The sequence below is a fragment of the Natator depressus genome, chromosome 10, assembly GCF_965152275.1.
Source record: "Natator depressus isolate rNatDep1 chromosome 10, rNatDep2.hap1, whole genome shotgun sequence".
In the NCBI taxonomy this organism is placed as follows: Eukaryota; Metazoa; Chordata; order Testudines; family Cheloniidae; genus Natator; species Natator depressus.
The window spans coordinates 23376828-23400802 of record NC_134243.1 but is presented as its reverse complement, the minus strand read 5'-3'; the positions used below and the strand labels follow the sequence as shown (position 1 = coordinate 23400802).

General features: G+C 44.3%; 1 protein-coding gene across 1 annotated transcript in view; it reads left to right on the top strand.

Annotated features, from left to right (window-relative positions):
- Positions 1-23975, top strand: part of CIITA (class II major histocompatibility complex transactivator) — a 68151-nt gene that overhangs the window by 16619 nt on the left and 27557 nt on the right. The window contains exons 2-3 of the mRNA XM_074964640.1: positions 18722-18868; positions 21331-21456. Of these exons, the coding sequence (XP_074820741.1) occupies positions 18722-18868; positions 21331-21456 (273 nt within the window). The remainder of the gene's footprint in view (positions 1-18721; positions 18869-21330; positions 21457-23975) is intronic.

Here is a 23975-nt window from a genome sequence, read left to right as displayed (position 1 = left end):
CTGGCCACGTTGGCCAGGAGCGCCTAGGCAGACATGGGTGCAGGGACTACATTAGAAGTGACTTGACCAGGTCATTCTCTTTAGTCCTGCAGTCAGTCCTATTGAACCATCTTATGGTGAGCATGCAGGTGATACGGATTGCTAGCAGTCCTATTGTACCATCTTCTGCCGGGCAGGCAAGAGATGAGGAGGGCTAGCAGTCCTATTGTACCATCTTCTGCCGAGCAGCCATGAGATGTGGATGGCTTGCAGTCCTTCTGCACCGTCTGCTGCACATGTAAAAGACGTAAAAGATAGATGGAATGGATCAAAACAAGAAATAGACCAGCTTTGTTTTGTACTCATTTGCTTCCCCCCCTCCCCCGTCTAGGGGACTCATTCCTCTAGGTCACACTGCAGTCACTCACAGAGAAGGTGCAGCAAGGTAAATCTAGCCATGTATCAATCAGAGGCCAGACCAACCTGCTTGTTCCAATAAGAACAATTACTTAGGTGCACCATTTCTTATTGGAACCCTCTGTGAAGTCCTGCCTGAAATACTCCTTGATGTAAAGCCACCCCCTTTGTTGATTTTAATTCCCTGTAAGCCAACCCTGTAAGCCATGTCATCAGTCGCCCCTCCCTCTGTCAGAGCAACGGGAGACAATCGTGCCGCGCCTTTTTTCTGTGTGGACGCCATACCAAGGCAAGCATGGAGGCCGCTCAGATCACTTTGGCAATTAGGAGCACATTAAACACCACACGCATTATCCAGCAGTATATGCAGCACCAGAACCTGGCAGAGCGATGCCGGGCGAGGAGGCGATGTCAGCGCGGTCACGTGAGTGATCAGGACATGGACACAGATTTCTCTGAAAGCATGGGCCCTGCCAATGCATGCATCATGGTGCTAATGGGGCAGGTTCATGTGGTGTAACGCCGATTCTGGGCTCGGGAAACAAGCACAGACTGGTGGGACCGCATAGTGTTGCAGGTCTGGGACGATTCCCAGTGGCTGCGAAACTTTCGCATGCGTAAGGGCACTCTCATGGAACTTTGTGACTTGCTTTCCTCTGCCCTGAGGCGCATGAATACCAAGATGAGAGCAGTCCTCACAGTTGAGAAGCGAGTGGCGATAGCCCTGTGGAAGCTTGCAACGCCAGACAGCTACCGGTCAGTTGGGAATCAATTTGGAGTGGGCAAATCTACTGTGGGGGCTGCTGTGATGCAAGTAGCCCACGCAATCAAAGATCTGCTGATATCAAGGGTAGTGACCCTGGAAATGTGCAGGTCATAGTGGATGGCTTTGCTGCAATGGGATTCCCTAACTGTGGTGGGGCCATAGACGGAACCCATATCCCTCTCTTGGCACCGGAGCACCAAGCCGGCGAGTACATAAACCGCAAGGGGTACTTTTCAATAGTGCTGCAAGCTCTGGTGGATCACAAGGGATGTTTCACCAACATCAACGTGGGATGGCCAGGAAAGGTACATGACGCTCGCATCTTCAGGAGAACTCTGGTCTGTTTCAAAAGCTGCAGGAAGGGACTTTATTCCCAGACCAGAAAATAACTGTTGGGGATGTTGAAATGCCTATAGTTATCCTTGGGGACCCAGCCTACCCCTTAATGCCATGGCTCATGAAGCCGTACACAGGCAGCCTGGACAGTAGTCAGGAGCTGTTCAACTACAGGCTGAGCAAGTGCAGAATGGTGGTAGAATGTGCATATGGACGTTTAAAGGCGCGCTGGCGCAGTTTACTGACTTGCTTAGAATCAGCGAAACCAATATTCCCACTGTTATTACTGCTTGCTGTGTGCTCCACAATATCTGTGAGAGTAAGGGGGAGACGTTTATGGCGGGGTGGGAGGTTGAGGCAAATCGCCTGGTTGCTGGTTATGCGCAGCCAGACACCAGGGCAGTTAGAAGAGCACAGGAGGGCGCGATATGCATCACAGAAGCTTTGAAAACCAGTTTCATGACTGGACAGGCTACGGTGTGAAAGTTCTGTTTGTTTCTCCTTGATGAAACTCCCCTCCCCTTGGTTCACTCTACTTCCCTGTAAGCTAACCACCCTCCCCTCCTGCCTTCGATCACCGCTTGCAGAGGCAATAAAGTCATTGTTGCTTCACATTCATGCATTCTTTATTTATTCATCACACAAATAGGGGGATGACTACCAAGGTAGCCCAGGAGGGGTGGTGGAGGAGGGAAGGAAAATGCCACACAGCACTTTAAAACTTTACAACTTTAAAATTTATTGAATGCCAGCCTTTTGTTTTTTGGGCAATCCTCTGTGGTGGAGTGGCTGGTTGGCCGGAGGACCCCCACTGCGTTCTTGGGCGTCTGGGTGTGGAGGCTATGGAACTTGGGGAGGAGGGCAGCTGGTTACACAGGGGCTGTAGTGGCAGTCTGTGCTCCTGCTGCCTTTCCTGCAGCTCAACCATGCGCTGGAGCATATTGGTTTGATCCTCCAGCAGCCTCAGCATTGAATCCTGCCTCCTCTCATCATGCTGCCACCACATTTGAGTTTCAGCCCTGTCTTCAGCCCGTCACTTACTCTCTTCAGCCCGCCACTTACTCTCTTCAGCCCGCCACCTCTCCTCCCGGTCATTTTGTGCTTTCCTGCACTCTGACATTATTTGCCTCCACGCATTAGTCTGTGCTCTGTCAGTGTGGGAGGACAGCATGAGCTCAGAGAACATTTCATCACGAGTGCGTTTTTTTTTCTTTCTAATCTTCACTAGCCTCTGGGAAGAAGATCCTGTGATCATTGAAACACATGCAGCTGGTGGAGAAAAAAAAAGGGACAGCGGTATTTAAAAAGACACATTTTATAAAACAATGGCTACACTCTTTCAGGGTAAACCTTGCTGTTAACATTACATACATAGCACATGTGCTTTCATTACAAGATCGCATTTTGCATCCCCCACCGTGTGGCTACCCCCTCAATCCTCCCCCCACCCCGTGGCTAACAGCGGGGAACATTTCTGTTCAGCCACAGGCAAACAGCCCAGCAGGAACGGGCACCTCTGAGTGTCCCCTGAAGAAAAGCACCCTATTTCAACCAGGTGACCATGAATGATATCTCACTCTCCTGAGGATAACACAGAGAGATAAAGAACGGATGTTGTTTGAACACCAGCAAACATACACTGCAATGCTTTGTTGTACAATGATTCCTGAGTACTTGCTACTGGCCTGGAGTGGTAAAGTGTCCTACCATGGAGGACGCAATAAGGCTGCCCTCCCCAGAAACCTTTTGCAAAGGCTTTGGGAGTACATCCAGGAGAGCCGCGAATGCCAGGGCAAATTAATCCTTTCACATGCTTGCTTTTAAACCATGTATAGTATTTTAAAAGGTACACTCACCGGAGGTCCCTTCTCCGCCTGCCAGGTCCAGGAGGCAGCCTTGGGTGGGTTCGGGGGGTACTGGCTCCAGGTCCAGGGTGAGAAACAGTTCCTGGCTGTCGGGAAAACCGGTTTCTCCACTTGCTTGCTGTGAGCTATCTACAACCTTATCATGATCTTCTTCGTCCCCAAAACCTGCTTCCGTGTTGCCTCCATCTCCATTGAAGGAGTCAAACAACACGGCTGGGGTAGTGGTGGCTGAACCCCCTAAAATGGCATGCAGCTCATCATAGAAGCGGCATGTTTGGGGCTCTGACCCGGAGCGGCCGTTCGCCTCTCTGGTTTTCTGGTAGGCTTGCCACAGCTCCTTAAGTTTCATGCGGCACTGCTTTGGGTCCCTGTTATGGCCTCTGTCCTTCATGCCCTGGGAGATTTTGACAAAAGTTTTGGCATTTCGAAAACTGGAACGGCGTTCTGATAGCACGGATTCCTCTCCCCATACAGCGATCAGATCCCGTACCTCCTGTTCAGTCCATGCTGGAGCTCTTTTGCGATTCTGGGACTTCATCATGGTCACCTCTGCTGATGAGCTCTGCATGGTCACCTGCAGCTTGCCACACTGGCCAAACAGGAAATGAGATTCAAAAGTTCGCGGTTCTTTTCCTGTCTACCTGGCCAGTGCATCTGAGTTGAGAGTGCTGTCCAGAGCGGTCACAATGGAGCACACTGGGATAGCTCCCGGAGGCCAATACCATCGAATTGTGTCCACAGTACCCCAAATTCGACCCGGCAAGGCCAATTTAAGCGCTAATCCACTTGTCAGGGGTGGAGTAAGGAAATCGATTTTAAGAGCCCTTTAAATCGAAAAGAAGGGCTTCATCGTGTGGACGGGTGCAGGTTTACATCAATTTAACGCTGCTAAATTCGACCTAAAGTCCTAGTGTAGACCAGGGCATAGAGTCGCAGGTCAGAAGGAACTCTTAGATAACTCTTATCCGCTTGGGAACATTCTGTTAAAATGCTCTCTTGCTAAGTGCCCCACTGCTCGAGGCCTCCACAGTGGCAGGGGAATGATTGTGAGATATACCCAGCTAATCCTGGCAAGTAACCCGCACCCAGAGGCTGCAGAGCAAGGCAAAAATCCCCCAAGGTCACTGCCAGTCTGACCTGTGGGAAAATTCCTTCCCAATCCCACATGGGGGATCAGTTAGACTCTGAGCATGTGAGCAAGAACCAGGCAGACAAGCACCTGAGAGAGAATGTTCGGTGTCACCTCAGAGCCCTGTCCCATCTCCAGCTGTGGTCATCCCTGCTGCTTCAACGGATGCTTCTTCCAGTGAATACTTATCCAAGTCTGGGATCAGAACATCTCTAAGTCCTGGTAGCACTATTAACACCCTAGTGTCCCTCAACATTAGTACAGCTAATACATTTCAGCCACTGGTCTATTCTGGCAGCTGTTACCGACCACTTGTCTGCCTGGTTTTGCTCCATCACTAATCTTTATCAGCACAATGCACCTTTTATGAGAGGCCCTGCTTGCTACTTACCACAGACCTCTCCTTGCTACTTACCACAGCAGAGAGTAACAGTCACTTGCCTTTCCTGCCTATTTAATTAATGTCATAGGTCTTCCCAGACATCCTGGCAATGACTGTATAGCTCAAACGCCCTACATTTCCTCATATTGAATTGCTGTTAAAATCAGAAAGTGTGAAACATACATTCCTCATTATCCCTACTGGATGAAGTTGACACACATTACAAATCTGCAATAGCAACTTAATACTCCCAGTTTTGACAATTTCCAATATAATCCTGTCTTTTTGCACAGAAGCTGCTGAGAGGAAGAAATAAAAAGCTTTCATCTAAAATTTCATATGCTTAGTTGTAAACCAGAGGATGGTTTTTGGAAAGTTTGAGGTTAGTGTGGGTACGAACAGAAGAGTGATTAAATATCAACTCATCTGTTTACTTGGATTTGTTCTCTGAATCATTCTTGCTTTTTTTAAATAAAGTGAATTTACCTCTTCTGAGAACACTGCATTGCCAGTTGATTCTGGAGGAATGAAGTATTCTATTCTGGCTAGCACATCATAAACAATTATTAACTGCAGGTGTTTGACTGGTGCGCATTAATGAACCAGAAAAGCTTAGTTTTCAGATTTCATGGCAAGTTTGCTGGGCTGATAGGGGAAAAAAATATAAAATGATTTGATATGGAAATTAACATGGCACACCATAGTGCCATTTGAGTATAACTCTCTGGCATGACCATATGGTAATCACATACTTTTGAAAATATACTATCTAGAAAAACTGATCATTGTCCAAACTTAAACCTCAGATTTTTAACTTAATGAAAACTATGCCTCCAGCTTTCATCCAGACCACACCACACGATCCATTGTCTACAGCCAAGCTCTACAATACAATGGCATTTGCTCCAACCCCTCAAACAGAGACAAACCCCTACAACATCTCTATCAAGCATTCTTACAACTACAATACCCACCTGCTGAAGTGAAGAAACAGATTGACAGAGCCAGAAGAGTACCCAGAAGTTACCTACTACAGGACAGGCCCAACAAAGAAAATAACAGAACGCCACTAGCCATCACCTTCAGCCCCCAACTAAAACCTCTCCAGCACATCATCAAGGATCTACAACCTATCCTGAAGGATGACCCATCACTCTCACAGATCTTGGGAGACAGGCCAGTCCTTGCTTACAGACAGCCCCCCAACCTGAAGCAAATACTCACCAGAAACCACACAACAAAAACACTAACCCAGGAACCTATCCTTGCAACAAAGCCCGTTGCCAACTGTGTCCACATATCTATTCAGGGGACACCATCATAGGGCCTAATCACATAAGCCACACTATCAGAGGCTCATTCACCTGCACATCTACCAATGTGATATATACCATCATGTGCCAGCAATGCCCTTCTGCCATGTACATTGGCCAAACCAGACAGTCTCTACATAAAAGAATAAATGGACACAAATCAGACGTCAAGAATTATAACATTCAAAAGCCAGTCGGAGAACACTTCAGTCTCTCTGGTCACTCGATTACAGACCTAAAGGTGGCAATTCTTCAACAAGAAAACTTCAAAAACAGACTCCAACGAGAGACTGCTGAATTGGAATTAATTTGCAAACTGGACACCATTACATTAGGCTTCAATAAAGACTGGGAGTGGATGTGTAAAGTAAAGTGTACACAAAGTAAAACTATTTCCCCGTGTTTATTTTCCCTCCCTACTGTTCCTCACACGTTCTTGTCAACTGCTGGAAATGGGCCACCTTGATTATCACTACAAAATGTTTTTTTTTCTCTCCTGCTGGTAATAGCTCACCTTACCTGATCACTCTTGTTACAGTGTGTATGGTAACACCCATTGTTTCATGTTCTCTATATATAAAATCTCCCCACTGTATTTTCCACTGAATGCATCCGATGAAGTGAGCTGTAGCTCACAAAAGCTTATGCTCAAATAAATTTGTTAGTCTCTAAGGTGCCACAAGTACTCCTTTTCTTTTTGCAGATACAGACTAACACAGCTGCTACTCTGAAACCTGTCAATGAAAACTAGTGCACTAGCCTTTACATTTACTTTTTTGCAGACTTTTAGTTTAGTGAGAGTTCATTCATTTTAAATGTTAACATCTATAAGACTTCTAGCATGTCAGTTTATTTCTGGAAGTAATCAAATATATTCAGCATTTTGGATAGGACATATTCCATAAGCTCATCCTTACCTGTGGCATTATTGTTCTATCACCAGCCAGGTATTCTGATCTGTTAATCAATAACCTTATTACTTATGTCTTGCAAATACTTGGCTTTACTAATTAACAGCAGCTTTAAAGGGATGATTCCAATATTATATATGCAGGCAACATTGTGAATTTTATGTTGGAGACCCAACACTGGGTCTACCCCTTCCTGGGGTATATTTCATCTCCTACCCATCTCCAGCCCTATCCATCACTGATGCTACAGAGGAAGGAGACTAAAAATATCCCAAAATACTTTTGAGGGGGTGGGAGTAAAATCCCTTCCTGACCTTTCCAGGAGACTGTCTGAAGCCCTGAAGCATGAGCTTTAGGAATGTAATCAATGAAAACTAGTGCATTAGGCTTTACACTTACTTTTTTTGCAGTCTTTTGCAGTGGAGATTAAAGATAATGTTGGCATGGCCCATCACCTTAACAAATACTTTTCCTCAGTTTCTACTAAGACTAATGAAGAGCTTAGGGGTAGTGGCAAGGTGGCTAACCGGAATGAGGATATGGAAGTAGACATTACCACATCCAAGGTGGAAGTCAAACTCAAAAAGTTTAATGGGATTAAATCGGGGGGCCCTGGGTAATCTCCATCCAAGAATATCAATGGAACTGGCACATGAAATTGCAAGATCAATAGCAAGGATTTTTAATGAATCTGTAAACTCAGGGGTCATACCCTATGACTGTAGAATTGCTAATATAGGACCTATTTTTAAGAAAGGTGGGGGGAAGTAATCCAGGAAACTACAGGCCTGGTAGTTTGACCTCAATTGTATGCAAGGTCTTGGAACAAATTTTGAAAGAGAAAATAGTTAAGGACAAAGAGGTGAATTGTAATTGGGATAAAATACAACATGGTTTCACAAAAGGTATACTGTGCCAGACCCACCTGATCTTCTTTGAGAAGATAACTGATTTTTTAGACAAAGGAAATGCAGTAGATCCAATCTACTTGGATTTCAGTAAGGCATTGGATACAGTTCCACACGGGAAATTATTAGTTCAGTTGGAGAAGATGGGGATTATTATGAGAATTGAAAGGTGTTTAGGAGCTGGTTAAAGGGGAGACTACAATGGGTCATGCTGAAAGACTGGAGTAAAGTTACTAGTGGAGTTCCTCAGGGATCCATCTTGGGAAAGTCTTATTTAACATTTAATTAATGACCTTGGCACAAAAAGTGGGAGTGTGCTAGTAAAATTTGCAGATGAGATAAAGTTGGGAGGTATTGCCAATACAGAGAAGGACTGGACTATCATACAAGAAGATCTGGATGACCTTGAAAACTGGAGTAATAGAAATGGGAGCACAGACACTGGCTTCCTCTGGGCCCCAGAGGTGCTCAACCCATTGCTCTGCCCCAGGCCCTGACCTCTTCCCCCAATCCCATGCCCCGCCTCTTCCAGCCCCTGCTCCACCCCCACCCCGCCTCTTGCCACCCAGTTCCGCCCCTCCCCCGAGCATGCCCTGTCCCCACTCCTCCCTCTCCCTCCCACAGCGCCTCCTGCATGCCGTGGAACAGCTGATCCGTGACAGGTGGGAAGAGCTGGGGATGGGGAGAGCTGGCTACTGGAGCACCCACGGCGTCGGCGCCTATGAATGGGATGACCTTACAGACTAACAACAAGAATTTTTGCTGTAAACTGTGGATTTATCAGTTGGAAGAGACAGAGGAGGAGAAAGACCTGGGTGTATTGGTAGATCACAGGATGACTATGAGCTGCCAATGTGATGCAGCCGTGAAAAAGGCTAATCCAGTCCTAGGATGCATCAGGTGAGGTGTTTCTAGTAGAGACAGGGAAGTGAAAATACCATTATACAAAGCACTGGTGAGACCTCAGCTAGAATACTGTGTGCAATTCTGGTCTTCCATGTTTAAGAAAGATTAATTCAAACTGCAACAGGTGCAGAGAAGGGCTATTAGAATGATCCAAGGAATGCAAAGCCTACCTTATGAGAGGAGACTAAAAGAGCTTGGCTTGTTTAGCCTAACAAAAGAAGGTTGAGGGGAGATATGATTCCTCTCTATAAATGCATCAAAAGGATAAATACCAGGGAGGGAGAGGAGTTATTTAAGTTATGTGCCAATGTGGACACAAGAACAAATGGCTATAAACTGGCCATCAACAAGTTTAGGCTTGAAATTAGGCAAAGGTTTCTAACCATCAGAGGAGTGAAGTTCTGGAACAGCCTTCCAAGGGAAGCAGTGGGGGCAAAAACTGGCTTCAAGGCTGATTTTGATAAGTTTATGGGGGGGATGATATGATCATGTTGCCCACAATGGCACATAAGCAATCTGCAACTTATAGCAGCAAATATCTCCAGTGGCCGGTGATGGGACACTTAGATGGGGAGGGCTCTGAGTTACTACCGAGAATTCTTTCCCAGGTGTCTGGCTGGTGTGTCTTGCCCATTTGATCAGGGGCTAACTGATCACCATACATGGGATCAGGAAGGAATTTTCCTCCTGGTAAGATTGGCAGAGATGCTGGGGGCTTTTTCGCCTTCACCTGCAGCATGGAGCATGGGTCACTTGAAGCTTTAAACTAGTGTAAAGGGTGGATTCTCTGTAACTTGATTTGCGGATTTCAGTAACTCAGCCAGGGTAGTGGGTGGGTGAGGTTCTGTAGCCTGCAATATGCAGGAGGTCAGATTAGATGAATCTGATAGTCCCTGTGACATTCTATATCTTGGGGGAGCGAGCTATAACCCCCATATTCCTCATTTTCATGTAATCATGATCTTACGTATAAAGCATGCCTTGTAAGGTATCAGGGGAAAGGTCATGATCTGCTGAAAGTCATTTCTCTATTCATATATGTATATCATTAATGCATATGAAGTTATGAGAATTGTGTAGTATGGTTGTCACTAAACACGTTGTAAATTGGGGGAATCAGCCAGATTTTAGCTCCCCAGAGGCAACAGCAAGGAAAGTAACCAACGCCCGGGTGGGGGTGTCAAACAACCCATCAACAGCCATTGTCTAGCAAGGGAGTTACAATGCAATGACTCACCTACATGAGGCCACACAAGGGGAATTGCTCAACCTTGCTTGGAGAGACTTAGTAATGCTCACCTGACTCTGAAGGGGGGGGGTACAGCCAAAAGGGAGGAAAGGACATGATAAAAGGAAGAGACGTTTGCCATGCTCTTCCTCTCTCTTCCACCTACATCTACAGACACCACACCATGCAACTGAAGCGCTAATCAAAGGGGAGAGCCTGGCTGAAGAGCAACTAGCCAGCCTGTGGTGAGAAGCATCTACGTTTGTAAGGGCACTGAAAGTGTTAAGATCAGCTTAGAAAGCATTTTGTTTTTATTTCATTTGACCAAACCCAACTTGTTATGCTTTGACTTATAATCACTTAAAATGTACCTTCGTAGTTAATAAATCTGTTTCCTTATTCTACCTGAAGCAGTGAGTTTGGTTTGAAGCGTGTCAGAAACTCCCCTTGGGATAACAAGACTGGTACATATCAATTTATTTGTTAAATTGATAAACCTATATAAGCTTGCAGCATCCAGCAGGCATAACTGGACACCTCAAGATGGAGGTTCCTAGGGTTGTGTCTGGGACCGGAGATTTTGGCTAGTGTCATTCGGTTGCACAGTCCAAGGAGGAGCTTACATGCCAAAGGCTGTGTGTGAACAGCCCAGGTGTGGGGGTTCTCACGGCAGAGCAGGGTAAGGCTGGCTCCCAGAGTCGAGGATTGGAGTAACCTAGCAAATCACCAGTCCAGATAACACCAGAGGGCAACGTCACAGTCCCCTCTACCCTCTCCAAGGGTACCCAGAGGCACCTTACTACCACCTTCCTTTAGTGGAGCCTTGTCTGCACCGGCCAGGGGTCAGCTCCCTGACTCTCCAGCCACAGGCACCACAAACACTCCCCTCAGCCCACATAGGCTCTGCTGTCCCTCGTGCAGGTTAGGGATAGACACATTCCAAACCTGAGTCCTCTAAGTGTCCCCCTGCAGTGTCTAGCCCCTTTGCCACTGGACCCTTACAGCATTACCAGGCCTGCTGTTCTCAAAGGAGTAGTGCACCACAGCTTACTAGTTACACCTCAGAACACTGCTCCACTTAACCCAGCATGTAGATTTGTTTATAGAGAAAGCAAGTATAAGTTTATTTAACAAAGAATAGAGATTCATAGGACGACAAACAGAAATACTGGAAACAAAGGGCTACATATAAAATAAATCCTGCCACACATTCTAGAGTCTGAACTCAACTCACAAAATGCCTTCTGGTCTGATAAGTAAGGGTGCGATTCTGTCACACAGGTCATGGAGTCCGTGACTTTCTGGGACCTCCATGACTTCTGCAGTGGCAGGGCTGGAGTAGCTGTCAGCCCTAGGGCTGCCAGAGCAGCGTCCCATCAGTGCTGCCACAGCAGCTGACTGGTGGTTGGCCCCGGGGCCACCGGAGCAGTAGTCCCTGGGCTGCTGGAACAGCGGCCGGCAACAAGCCCGGGGGCTGGAGCAATGCCCCCTCCGTCGGCAGTGCTCCCACTGTTCATTCCCTCTCCCCACCCCCTGGGTATTTTTAGTAAAAGTTAGGGACAGGTTGTGGGCTTCTGTGAATTTTTATTGCCCATGTCTTGACTTTTACTAAAAATACCCGTGACAGAATCCTAACCTTACTGCTTATCCAAAGTCCTTCTTACAGCATTTTTCAACCAGGCTGGGTGAGACCCTTCTTTCATGAGCCCCAACCCACTGGCAACTTGTCTCCCCTTGATGAAGGATGGCAGGGTGTCTTTCTGTACCCCCAGATACATCAGCTCAGACCTTTGATCTTCATCTGAAACAGGGTGGATTTGATTTAAATCAATTTGATTTAAATCGTGATTTAAATCACTCATCAGGCAGACTCGATTTAATCATGGATTTCTACATAAAAGTGCATTCTTGTTGGTTGTTATAACCTTAATACATATTCTTCACAACTCAGAGATAGATGTAGGTTTCATTTTTAGAAGGTACACACTATACATTGTTAAGTGATTTATTTTGAAAACTTTTCAGATTAGTTTTACAGCTATATCAGAAAATGAATGATTGGTTATTTCGTTTACCAAAGGTAATTTAAGCAGCTATTTATGAAGTCAATGGGAGGTGAACTATCTCCAATTCAATAGGTTAATCATTAATATTTGGAGGATTTTCTTGCCGTGCTTTATTAGGAGGACAGACATTTAAATTGTTTTATTTAAACTAAAACAACAACATTATGTATTCTGGATTTTTTTTTCCTCAACAGCAAATATATAATATTTTAACAAAACAAGCATATGAATTTTTGAATTTAGCTAAAAACATTCAAGTTTTTTTAAATCAGGTTTGGTTTTATTAAAATTGTTTTTAACTAAAATAGTTAAATGAAATATTAAAAAAAAAAATCAATCAGCCAGGTCAACATGAGAAACTTAAAATATTGGCTTCTGTAGCTAACTCAGTCGTCTTCACCTTCATTTTCCTGTTTGTTCATAATCTGGAAAAGAAAAACAAGCTTTCCTGCTTTTTCAGGTCCCGAACGATTTCTCAGTTTGGAATTAGTCCAAAGGACGAAAACATTCTTTCTACACTGGCAGAAGAAGCTACTGCTGTTAAAAGTGAGATTATCACTCCAACGGTTTCCGAATCCAAGTGCTTAAGTGACTTCCACCAGTTCACTGGTGTGACTTTCTTTAAAACATCATCAGCAAACACATATTTCTTGAATGGTTCTTATTCCCAAACTGGGTCTCTTTTACAGCTTGCTGCCATTATAGGTGTTGCCTTCTAGTGAGAGAATGGTGCAGTAGATCTCAAATCAATGAAGGCTACACTCAGAAAGACCTCAAGACTTCCGGAATATGCTGCTCAAACAGTTTCACTTTTGTTTCTAGTGCCTGTCCCTCCTTTCTCACATTTATCTCCAGACTTCTTCTCCTTGTCCAGATCTATTCCGGCCCCAACAATCAGCTATTCATTGAACTTTTGGAAACTTTGCACTTTTAGAAAGAGGTAAGGGGTTGACTCTGTGTACACAAATTTGCAGAGGGACAATAGGGTTGAGGTCTGTTATTTCTCACCTCAATATTATTTATTTAAAAACATTTTTGCTGTTAACAAGCATGTTATCTCTGGAGACACAAATCCACAGTTTGAGAACTGCAAAACTAAGCATCTCTGATGGTATCTTCTTGACTGAGCACTAAGTTCCATTGGGTAGATAGAAAGATTAACCTAAATAATCTATACAGAAGTCTGTGGAAACCCATAAGATTGGATCCCTAATCCATGAACTATTGGAACTCATTTACAACTTTTCCTAAACATTACATTAATATATTGTCTCATACTACAGAATTAGAAGTTATAATCCCTATTCCATGATGAGATATCTTTGAGTTATAATGTATCTCAATTAAAACTAAAACTAAAACTTTTAGATAGATATTTTCCTCAAAAAGCATTTCATCCAAAAAAAAAAATCCGATTTAAATAAAAAAACCCACAATTGTATGGATGTTTTTATCATTGATTTTTATCCACCCTGATCTGAAAACAGGGTCCTCTCCCACTCCCCTGTTTACCTCTTCCTATTAATTTCCTTCTGAAGTCCTTGCAAGCTCTTCATTAACATTTGACTCAGTGCGCTAGTAGACTACATAGTGGTCAGCTAGGGAGATAAGTGTCTCCCATCGTCTGTCTGGAAAAGTTTCTCTCAAGGCACGCTCGCTACCTCTGAATGACCTACCTTTTAACTACAAGGCCTTCAGAACATATTTTTCCAATAGATAGATACACACACATCTTCTTATATGTTATCCGCTCATACATTTGCAAAGATTGTGATGCCCAGTGTGACACAGGCTTTCAGAAAAAATCTTCCATGACACTCTTTGGTGAATTAGAATGTAAATACCAGACTGAAGGGATCCCTGTGTTGTTAAGTGCTGAGGAATCTTGTCGCTGCAGCAGCTCTGTCAAGGCTGCTAAGCTATTGCAGCTGCTCAGTGATTCCGTTCTTGGAGCTCCGATGTTAGTTGCACAAGCAGAGAGAGCAGACTGCTAATTCAGCAAACTCGATGTTACTCCTAAGGAAAGGCCACATGTATAGTTCAGTGACAAAGGCACTTGGCCAGGTTTAATGCCCTCAAGACACAGTCCTAATGACTCGCACAGCTTGCACAATTACATTAACACAATTGCCCCGGGGCAAGGAGCAGTTCAGTCAGCAGCGGGAATCTTTGCTGTCCCTCAGCCATACAGAGGGTTAAGGCGAGGTACCCACCATTTATAGACTGAGACAAGCAACTGAGATAAACAACTTACGTTCCACATTATGTGTTCCTGACATCTATTTGTTGCCTCCCCTTGTATCCTGCTCCTGATGTCTCGAACAAAACATCCCTATTCATTATTCTGTCAAACCAGCTTATTTTACCAGGGGTCAGTGTGCTCCTGTGTCATCTCCTAAGAATTGGTTTACGCAGTTACTTGAGAACTCTTGATGTTTTTGTACCATCCTCTCCTGTCAGGAATGTGCTTGGTTGGTTAGCCAATACCTGCTGTGTTATTTTACCAAGGCCAGGCCTACTGTGGTTCACACTGTTAGTTATGCCGAGGACTCCAGCAAGGCCTGAACCCTGTAACCATTATGCACCCCATGCCCTCTGCCAGTTGGCACCAACAGGTCCTTGGGTCACAATAAGACATAAACACCTTATTCCAGCCCCCCAACATGTGCTACATTACCTCACATTTTCAGCTACCTGACAAGGTGTAACCTACCCCTCCTGAGTGCCTTGCTGCCTTTCTTTTTCTGGACCCTCAGTGTGTTATACTACCTTCAACTTGGAGCTAAATTCAGAGGTGATGTGTAAACACAAGCAGGTGTGGGTCTAAACTGAATAAGCATTTGTTTCCCCTACACCCAACACACTTCCCCTCCATACCAGCAGTTATACCCACGGAAAGTTAAGAGAGGCTGCATTATCTTTGCTGGAGAGTCCTCTCCATGTTGGGAAACCACATAGGACAGATAGGTGCCAGCTGTAGCATTCTTTGCAATGCTGTCCCATTAGGACTGCACTGTCAGCAAGCAGAGGTAGAGATGCAGATGGCCCCAGAGTTGTAAAGGCACGCGGCCTCACATTAATTGCTCTGCGTCATGGTTACAGTGTTAACTGCACCTGTGACCCCTCTTCTGGTCTCTCTCAAGTGTGCCCCTTTAAGTGCTGGGGCCTATGCCTTCACTCTTCCCAGTGAGGAAGCCCTCGATTCTCCCCCTCACAGACCCAGGTCCCTGAGCTATAAACATCCTTGTTCATCAACCGTGATTCCTCAGCAGCCCCAGCTGGGTTTGACACCGGTTAAGAAACTTCCTTTCAGAAGCTGTCACCAGTAGATAAATGCAGTGACCCAGAGCAGCTTCTTCAAAACAAGGTATTTATTATTTATTTATAGAATTCAGAGAATAGAGTTGGAACAACAAAAGGCCTACATGCAAATGGCTTACCTACAGCTTAGCATTTCCCTCAGAGCCTTGGGAGGCCCAGCTCTTTAAGACCCATTCTGCAGAGTCTGTCTCCATGTGTCCGTCAGCTCTCCTTGAGCAGTTTCCTAACAACCCAGTCTCTTCCCCAGACTCTGGATTTTTATGTAGAGTTCTTTGTGTCAGGTGTTCAGGTCCCTCCTACCCCAGTCAGGGTGTTTGAGGCAGATTGGTCAAAGAGAATAGTTCAAAAGCATTGACACCTGTATCGTCAGATAAGTTCCAGTGACTGGGTTATATAAAGCCACTGTCTGCCTTCCTGCAGACCTGCAGTAATCTTGTGCAAGAATTAATCCTTTGAACCGTCTAGCAAACAGCATAACACTCAAACAGAGGTACGCAATAGTCATAAAACAAAATGCAGCTATCTCCCATGTTCTTCACACTCTGTGAATCCACATGGATCTGAAGGAAGGGGAAGCTGCCTTTTGTAGGCTAGAGTCCTGGTCTCTTCCATGAGGCAACCTCCTTCTCAAAAAGGTTTCCTGGCCCCTTGATGTGTGTCTCTGTGTAGAATCACAGTCTGGCCATGTGATCCTGGGGACCAAACATGCACTCTTTATATCCTTTTTCTTGGGTGCAATCCACTCTCTCTAATGCAGAGGAGAATGTTTCACCTTTCTTTGACTCAACCTGTTCTACATGTGAAACTCAAGAAATAGTGCCTCGTGTTTGTGTTTATAAAACCATATCCCCTCACGAGGTTCCAGGAGATTGTGTTTAGCACTAGATGAATTCAGTAAAGGAAATTGTATAGCATGCAGCTTTTTCTTTTCTCTCTCTCTCTCTCTCTTTTTTTTTTTTCGTTTTTTTTGTTTTACTGTCACAACAAACTATAATCTACATTTTATTTTCTTAACTTCATTCTTGTTTCCAATGAAAGCTGAGTTAACTACTCTGCTTTCACTTTGTTAGGTCAGGCACTAGTTTCAAAGGTTTGTACAGGGTCTAAAGAGCCACATTCATCACTATCTGTGTTTGATCTCTAGACAACATTAAGAATGCAAGAACTTTGCAGACACAGTTGGGTCCCAGATGATCACATTTGCTAACCATGTATGTACAAACACACAAAGCCTAGCTATATATACACTGCTGCTCTGTTAGGTTTTGTTGACTTCTGCAATACAAGGCAGGCAGGCTCACTAGTGGGCTCCCAAATGATTTAAAGGGATACTACCCAATTGCTCTATTTTACGCTAGCCTGTGAAGTAAATTAGGATTGCTTTTTTTACGGCAATTAAGGTTTCCAGTTGATTCTTTTTCAAAGAAAAAATGTAGTGATGAAACTAGCACTTAATGTTCAGATTTAAAGTTGCTGAACAGCAAATCCTACATTTTAGAGCAGTTTTGCAAAGAAATGTTTATACTTAACACTTGTGATTGGCCTGTGCATAGGTTTTAGTGAGACAGGAGGCTGCACAGAATTTCTCTCCGCCCCTACCTCCCCACACTTCAAACCTCCTACTTGAAAACCAGCCACCCGGGCAGATCCTGTGCTTAGAGAAGTCCCTACTCCTCCCTCCAACCTCCCCAATACTCAAACACCAGATCTCTCATCATTGTCTCAGCCCCCTCCTGCTGCATTGGAGAAACACAGGTTCTCTGAAATGTGACCCTGTCATCTGAAGTTAACATCCTTCCACAACTTTGTTCCTCCTCACTGAACCTCTAGGTCTTTTCTGTGTATTCCCTGGTCTGTTCCCTTCTTACTCATGACCTCTGTTCTTTCCTCTCATCCAAACTCCTCCCTTCTCAGCTGCAGCGTGGTCTGTCCCACCATGCAGTCATTTAAATCAAAGGTGTGCGAGCACTGCTAATAAAACTTATACACCTGTTTCCTCTGGTCAGTGCTCTGCACCTGCTGCCTGTAACATATGCACAGAGGGCAACATGGCAGACCTGAAGACACAGCAGCCTGCACAGCACTTTCAGTCCATAGGAGGATGGAAGGGCACAATGGTGGTGGACATCCTACTATGACAATTTGGGGACTATGTCTGTACTGCTTATGAATTCTTGTTGGTATTTGGGAAGTTGTTTTTAGGAAAACTGCTGTGTCATGGAATGCCTCTGTGTATCCATTATTGCTGACAAGCCTGTAAGCTGGTCTCTGTCTGACTAGCTGCCATGGAGAATAGTTAACCTTAACCATTGTCCTCTGACCAGTCAATAGGTATGCTAACCAGTCAATAGGAGGTTGGCTGGAGCTGGGAGAAGCCATTTCTAGCTTCTTGGGTTTGGAGAGTGGGAAAATTAGCAGCAGCAGCAGCAGCACAAAGGAACTAGGTGGCGGTTGTGGAGACAGGATGTATGAACTCCAGGGCCTCACGTTGCAATTCAAGAAGCTTTGGATAGAAGGAGAAGGGGGAACAGTTGGGCATAGTTTTGTAGCAGGGATTTAGCTAGAAGACCATCCAGGGTCAGAGAAAAGAAGCTGACTTAGAGAAGGAGGAGGAGATGCTCCATGTTTCAGAAGTCAAGTCATGAGCTACAGCAGAAGCATCCCAGACAACACCCCCAGAGGACAGACCCCAGCCCAAAGAATGCTTCAGAGTGGTGGTAATCTGAGGCAGGGAAATGTGTGCGTGGTCTATTGTTTTTGCACAGGTCTCTACATTTCTTTTTCTTTTAAAGAAAAAGCAATGGTGTTTTAGAACCCTGTGCAAAATCTATCTCTGTGTGTTTTATGTGTTACACCTATCGTATGCTCTTGAGGAGTTAACCTGTGGTCCCACAACACCCACATGGCTGGAGTAGGGCGGCAGTTCTATAGTACCTTCCATCTTAATACTCCATGCTTGAAGTCAGAAGAAGTAGCAGCTGTTCAATACCTTTAGGATTTGGCTTTTGAAAGTGAAATATAAACAGACCGCTACAACATCCTTGTTTGAATAATCAGCATTCTGTTTGAGATTTCAGCACTGCCTGCTTTAGAGTAGATTTGATGGTAGATGCCATGACAAATTATAAAAGTTATAAACTATTGATAAACATCCTTTACTTTATTCTGTTCATCATTTTGTGCTTTGATTTCAGCTAGTAAAAGACAAACCATGGATTCGGCAGTTTTGACTGAAAATAGCTTTCTTGATTTGCTGCACAGCAATATTGATCCACTGCATCTATACAGCCTCTTGGACACAAGGTTATCTGATGAAGATGAAGAAAGTGAACTTTCAACAGGTTAGTAATGCAGTGAATTGTCCTGCTGGTTAGCCAGGACATTGGATGAAAGTAGAAGATGCCATTACTTAACAAGCGCACTTTGTTGCGATGGTGGAGCTGATCTAAATGTAGACATGGAATTCTGATGTGATGACTCTAATCCACATCCAGATACAGTAGTTGGTTCCAGATACCATCCTGTGTTAAATTTGTGAACCTGAGTTACAACTCTGTCTGTTCAGCTTGTAGTTTATAACACACTTCTTTACATGTTGCGCATAATGAGAGGCTAATATCTTTGGCATGCATCTCATACAGCATAACTAAATGCTATGTAAAAGCTTCCCTCTGCTGTCCTGGTCAGGCTAGCAACTGGCAACCCCTCTGCAATTTCAGGCTGGTGCCTTTACTAAACAGAGACTTTAGCTGAGCCAGACTGAGTGAGGACAGACCTCCACAAACAAAAACAGCAAATTAATTTCCTCTGGTGATCAAAGATCCAGGATTTGACCTTAAATCTTGAGGTAGATGACCAGTGTACTAGCAGCTGCGGGGAATTTGGCCAGTTGCAGCATCATTTCTTAAACAAGGTTGGGAGGAGGCCGTCTCTCTATGCATCTGGGGGTTTCCTTCCCAATTCCCAGGACCAGCTGGGTTGGAGGCTGATTCCTGTCCATTCCCTGACCCTCAAACCCAATCCTACCTGAGGATGTCATTGTGATTGCAGTGGTAAATCTGCAGTAGTAGGCTAGTGGGCTACATAATTGTTGACCTCATGCAGTTTCCTGCCCTCACTGTACTCCTCCTCTGGGTTTCTCTGGGGGCAGGCAGAAGGGGGTCATATGTAGCTCTGTTAATTTGGTGTCTTAGTATTTCCACCAGACTCAAGGTATATTGAATGTTGACACCGGAGAAAGGCCTTCAGGCCTGGCGGGTGTTCTTTTAAACACTATTTACTATCAATTGATTCAGTACCTTGTACTTAGACAGTAGCTAAATAGCTTTTTTAAAACGGACAGAAAGTCCCAGCTCTTAACAGAGGGAAGCATGATTCTCCCTTGCCTTCACCTTTCTAGTCACTTTATGTCTGCGCCAAGTGAGTGTAGAATGTTACTGTCAAGGTTCCTTCCCCACTCTGAACTCTATGGTACAGATGTGGGGACCTGCATGAAAGACCCCCTAAGCTTATTCTTACCAGCTTAGGTTAGAAACTTCCCCAAGGTACAAACTTTGCCTTGTCCTTGAACCATACGCTGCCACCACCAAACGTTTTAAACAAAGAACAGGAAAAGAGCCCACTTGGAGACGTCTTCCCCCAAAATATCCCTCCAAGCCCTACACCCCCTTTCCTGGGGAAGGCTTGATAATAATCCTCACCAACTGGTACAGGTGAAAACAGACCCAAACCCTTGGATCTTAAGAACAATGAAAAATCAATCAGGTTCTTAAAAGAAGAATTTTAATTAAAGAAAAGGTAAAAGAATCACCTCTGTAAAATCAGGATGGTAAATACCTTACAGGGTAATCAGATTCAAAACACAGAGAATCCCTCTAGGCAAAGCCTTAAGTTACAAAAAGACACAAAAACAGGAATATACATTCCATTCAGCACAGCTTATTTTACCAGCCATTAAACAAAAGGAAATCTAATGCATTTCTAGCTAGATTACTTACTAACTTTATAGGAGTTGTAAGGCTGCATTCCTGATCTGTTCCCGGCAAAAGCATCACACAGACAGACAAACCCTTTGTTCCCCACCTCTAGCTTTGAAAGTATCTTGTTCCCTCATTGGTCATTTTGAGTCAGGTGCCAGCAAGGTTATCTTAGCTTCTTAACCCTTTACAGGTGAAAGGGTTTTGCCTCTGGCCAGGAGGGATTTCATAGCACTGTATACAGAAAGGTGGTTACCCTTCCCTTTATATTTATGACAGTTACCAAATCAGAATGGTATAAAGCAGTCGAGAATCAGACTTCAGAATCTGGAGTCATCTCATGCTTAATTATTGCTGGTCTGAGATCGGGGCCCACGTTTGCCCTCTGAACTGGCAACTACGATTGACACCTGCAGGAATTCGTCTGTGCAGATGGGGCCTTGCTTATGCAGCAAAGTCGGAAAGCAGGATGAGTTAAGGAGCAAAGATCTGGTTGTCCTCTTCGTTACAGCAGTGAAGCATCACTGATTTGATCAGTTACTTTACTCCTGATTGTCACCAGTGTGAGCAGAAAAATCAGGTCCAGAATTTTAAGCAGTTTACTTAGATTTCTTAGCCCAATGTGATTTCCGTTCCTGTGCAATGAGTTGGCCTTGAGTCAGTTCCTAGTGAACCAACATCTATCACAAAACCACCACAGAATGAATGCTTGAGAGAGAATGAATAATTCTGCCTTTTTGACTTGTCCTGCCTCCTGGGTTTCTTTACCCTGGCCATGGCATTCACTGACCTAATTATAACTTTTTTTTATTCTTTTTTTATTCTAGACCCTGAAATTGATACCATCAACCATGATCAGTTCAGCAATTTGGATGTCTTTTATACAATGGAAAGCAATGGAAGTGTGGAAGAATCTCTCTTTTCAAATACAGGGGAAGCTTATTCTAGAATAGGTATGAGATTTTTTGGGGTGTGTGCGATGTTTTGGAGATAACTAGACCAGTAAGGGGTTCTTCCCTGTATAACCCTGAATGCATTTATGCTGTGCCACTTTGTTTCCGACCCTTGACACCAGTAGCATGGCCATAAGCACAAAATCTTACCTTGGCTTCCATCAGCCTAGTTACTCCTTGCAGGGTAACACCACAGTCCTTCCGGTCCAAAGTCACCCCAAATCTATCCTTTCGGTGTTCTTACCTACCAGAAACATGGATCATTCCCCTCTAGTTCATTACCCCCGAATGCGTGAAACCAGCCCCCCAGTGATCAGCTCATTCTGGCACCCAAGCTCCACACAGGTTGAGCAACAGAGATCTGCTTGGGGTAGAAATAAACAGGCAGTTTATTTAATAGAAAAACCATAGAGTCAAAGATGAACTAGTAAGGGGGAGCGAACGCATACAGGTCACAGAAAATAAACACAAAGACGCAACCTCAGGCTTTACACTTCCATATTAGATAAAATCCCTTTTCTAATATAAGTTACCTATTGCCATTAAACCAGCTTATCTTATTTACAGTGAAGGAAAAGCAGATGGAGCTGGGGCTGTCCCTGTTGGCTCCTTGTGCCCATGCATAGGGCCTGCCCCATGTGGGAGAGGACTGGGGAGGCACAGGGTGCATCTTTGTCCCCTGCAAAACCCCTGCAGCCGGGATTTAACAGCTAGAATATTGCTGTGGCTTCACCAAGCAGTAGTTTCCACAGCAACACCCTTATAAAGTGACATCTGAGAATGGTATATTGCCACGGCAACAAGTCAGCTTAATGAGGCACAATTAGCTATACCAGGGTTTGAGCCTCACACAGCACTATGTTCTGCAAACTCTCTGGCTTCACTACTGGATAGAGGGAGTTGTGATATTTAAATCAAATCACAATTTATCCTTAAATTTGTATATATTTATCAAATAAATAAAAAAGACTATACAAAATGTATTCTGTAGCTTGTGGGAATTCTTGATTGGCTGTGCCTCACTTGCCTATGCTGATAAGCCACCCCAACTTTGAACAGTTTCCTAGCGACCCCCCTAGCTAAGCAGGGGTCCAGTGTTTCACAGACAGCTTCCTGCTTCGAGGCTCCCCCTGAGATTCCAGGTGAAAAACTCACTTTCAAGCCTCCTTTTCCTCCCCTCCCCCATAGGATCCTAGAATATCAGAGTTTTAAGGGACCTCAGGAGGTCATCTAGTCCAACCCCTGTTAAAAGGGGGGCCAATTCCCCAATTTTTGCCCCAGATCCCTAAATGGCCCCCTCAAGGATTGCACTCACAACCCTGGGTTTAGCAGGCCAATGCTCAAACCACTGAGCTATCCCTCCCCCCGTCATGGTGAGTAATGGTCATTCTGAAAGGGAGCAATTCCCTCTTAACTTGATAGCTGGAAAGTCTCATTGTCTTCCCATTAACTTTAATTAGGGTGACCAGATGTCCCAATTTTATAGGGGCTTTTTGGGGCTTTTTCTTATATAGCCGCCGCTTACCCCCACCTCCTGTCCTAATTTTTCACACTTGCTATTTGGTCACCCTAACTGTAATGGTCCACCATAGTCTTTTCTTGGGCTGGAAAATGGGGTGAGTACTTGAAGCTGGTTTCATTGTAAACAACTGGCTTTGAAGGTGACCCTCCCTGCTTGGCTGCTTCACCACCCTGCTGTGAGGTGAGGTTGAGCAGATTCATAACCACAGTCTGTATACATATCTTGACCATCAAATTCAGAACATTACAAGCTTTCACAAAAGATTTTACTCAATATATATATATATAGAAAGAGAGAGAGAGAGTACAATAATACAGCATGTAATCTGTTGGTTTAACCTCTCTTTTGGGGGGTTTAAACTTCCTGTTCTGTGTTTGGGGTGTCTGGACCCTGATTATCATAGGGGGGAAGTGGCACATCAGCTATGAATATTGTTACTTTTTCCTTCCTCTGTATACTGGTTCCTTACAAGTTATAATTTGATCACAGTAAATTAGTAATGCCTAACTTTAGTCTCATTTTGTCTAATATAGTTAGTATTTTAACAATTACATGATTAAGAGCTAATGTTTTTCAATAAAGCCCACCCTGATAACTCCCTTAAAAATATTCAAAACACCTAGGTCACCCAAAATTGCTATATTTCTTAAATATAAAAAATATAAATTAGTTTAACAGTCACTTTCATAAGATGTACCACATCAAAGTGGCAATTCTGTGTCCCACGCTTTTAGAATTAATGATGCTAGATACATATATTGTAATGTGAATATATGTATGATTATTAACTGTCTTGATAAATATAAGTAAGTAGGGCCATTTCCTGCTCTCAATGAAAGCAATAAGAGTTTTCGATTGACTTGCTAAGAGCAGAATGATCCCACAGGACCTAAACCACTGAAGTGAGTAGTCACTCATATGAGTGAAGCTTGCTGGTATGAATAAGAGCTGTAGGTACCAGACCCACAGAGTGTATGGCTGGGAACCCTAACTTACT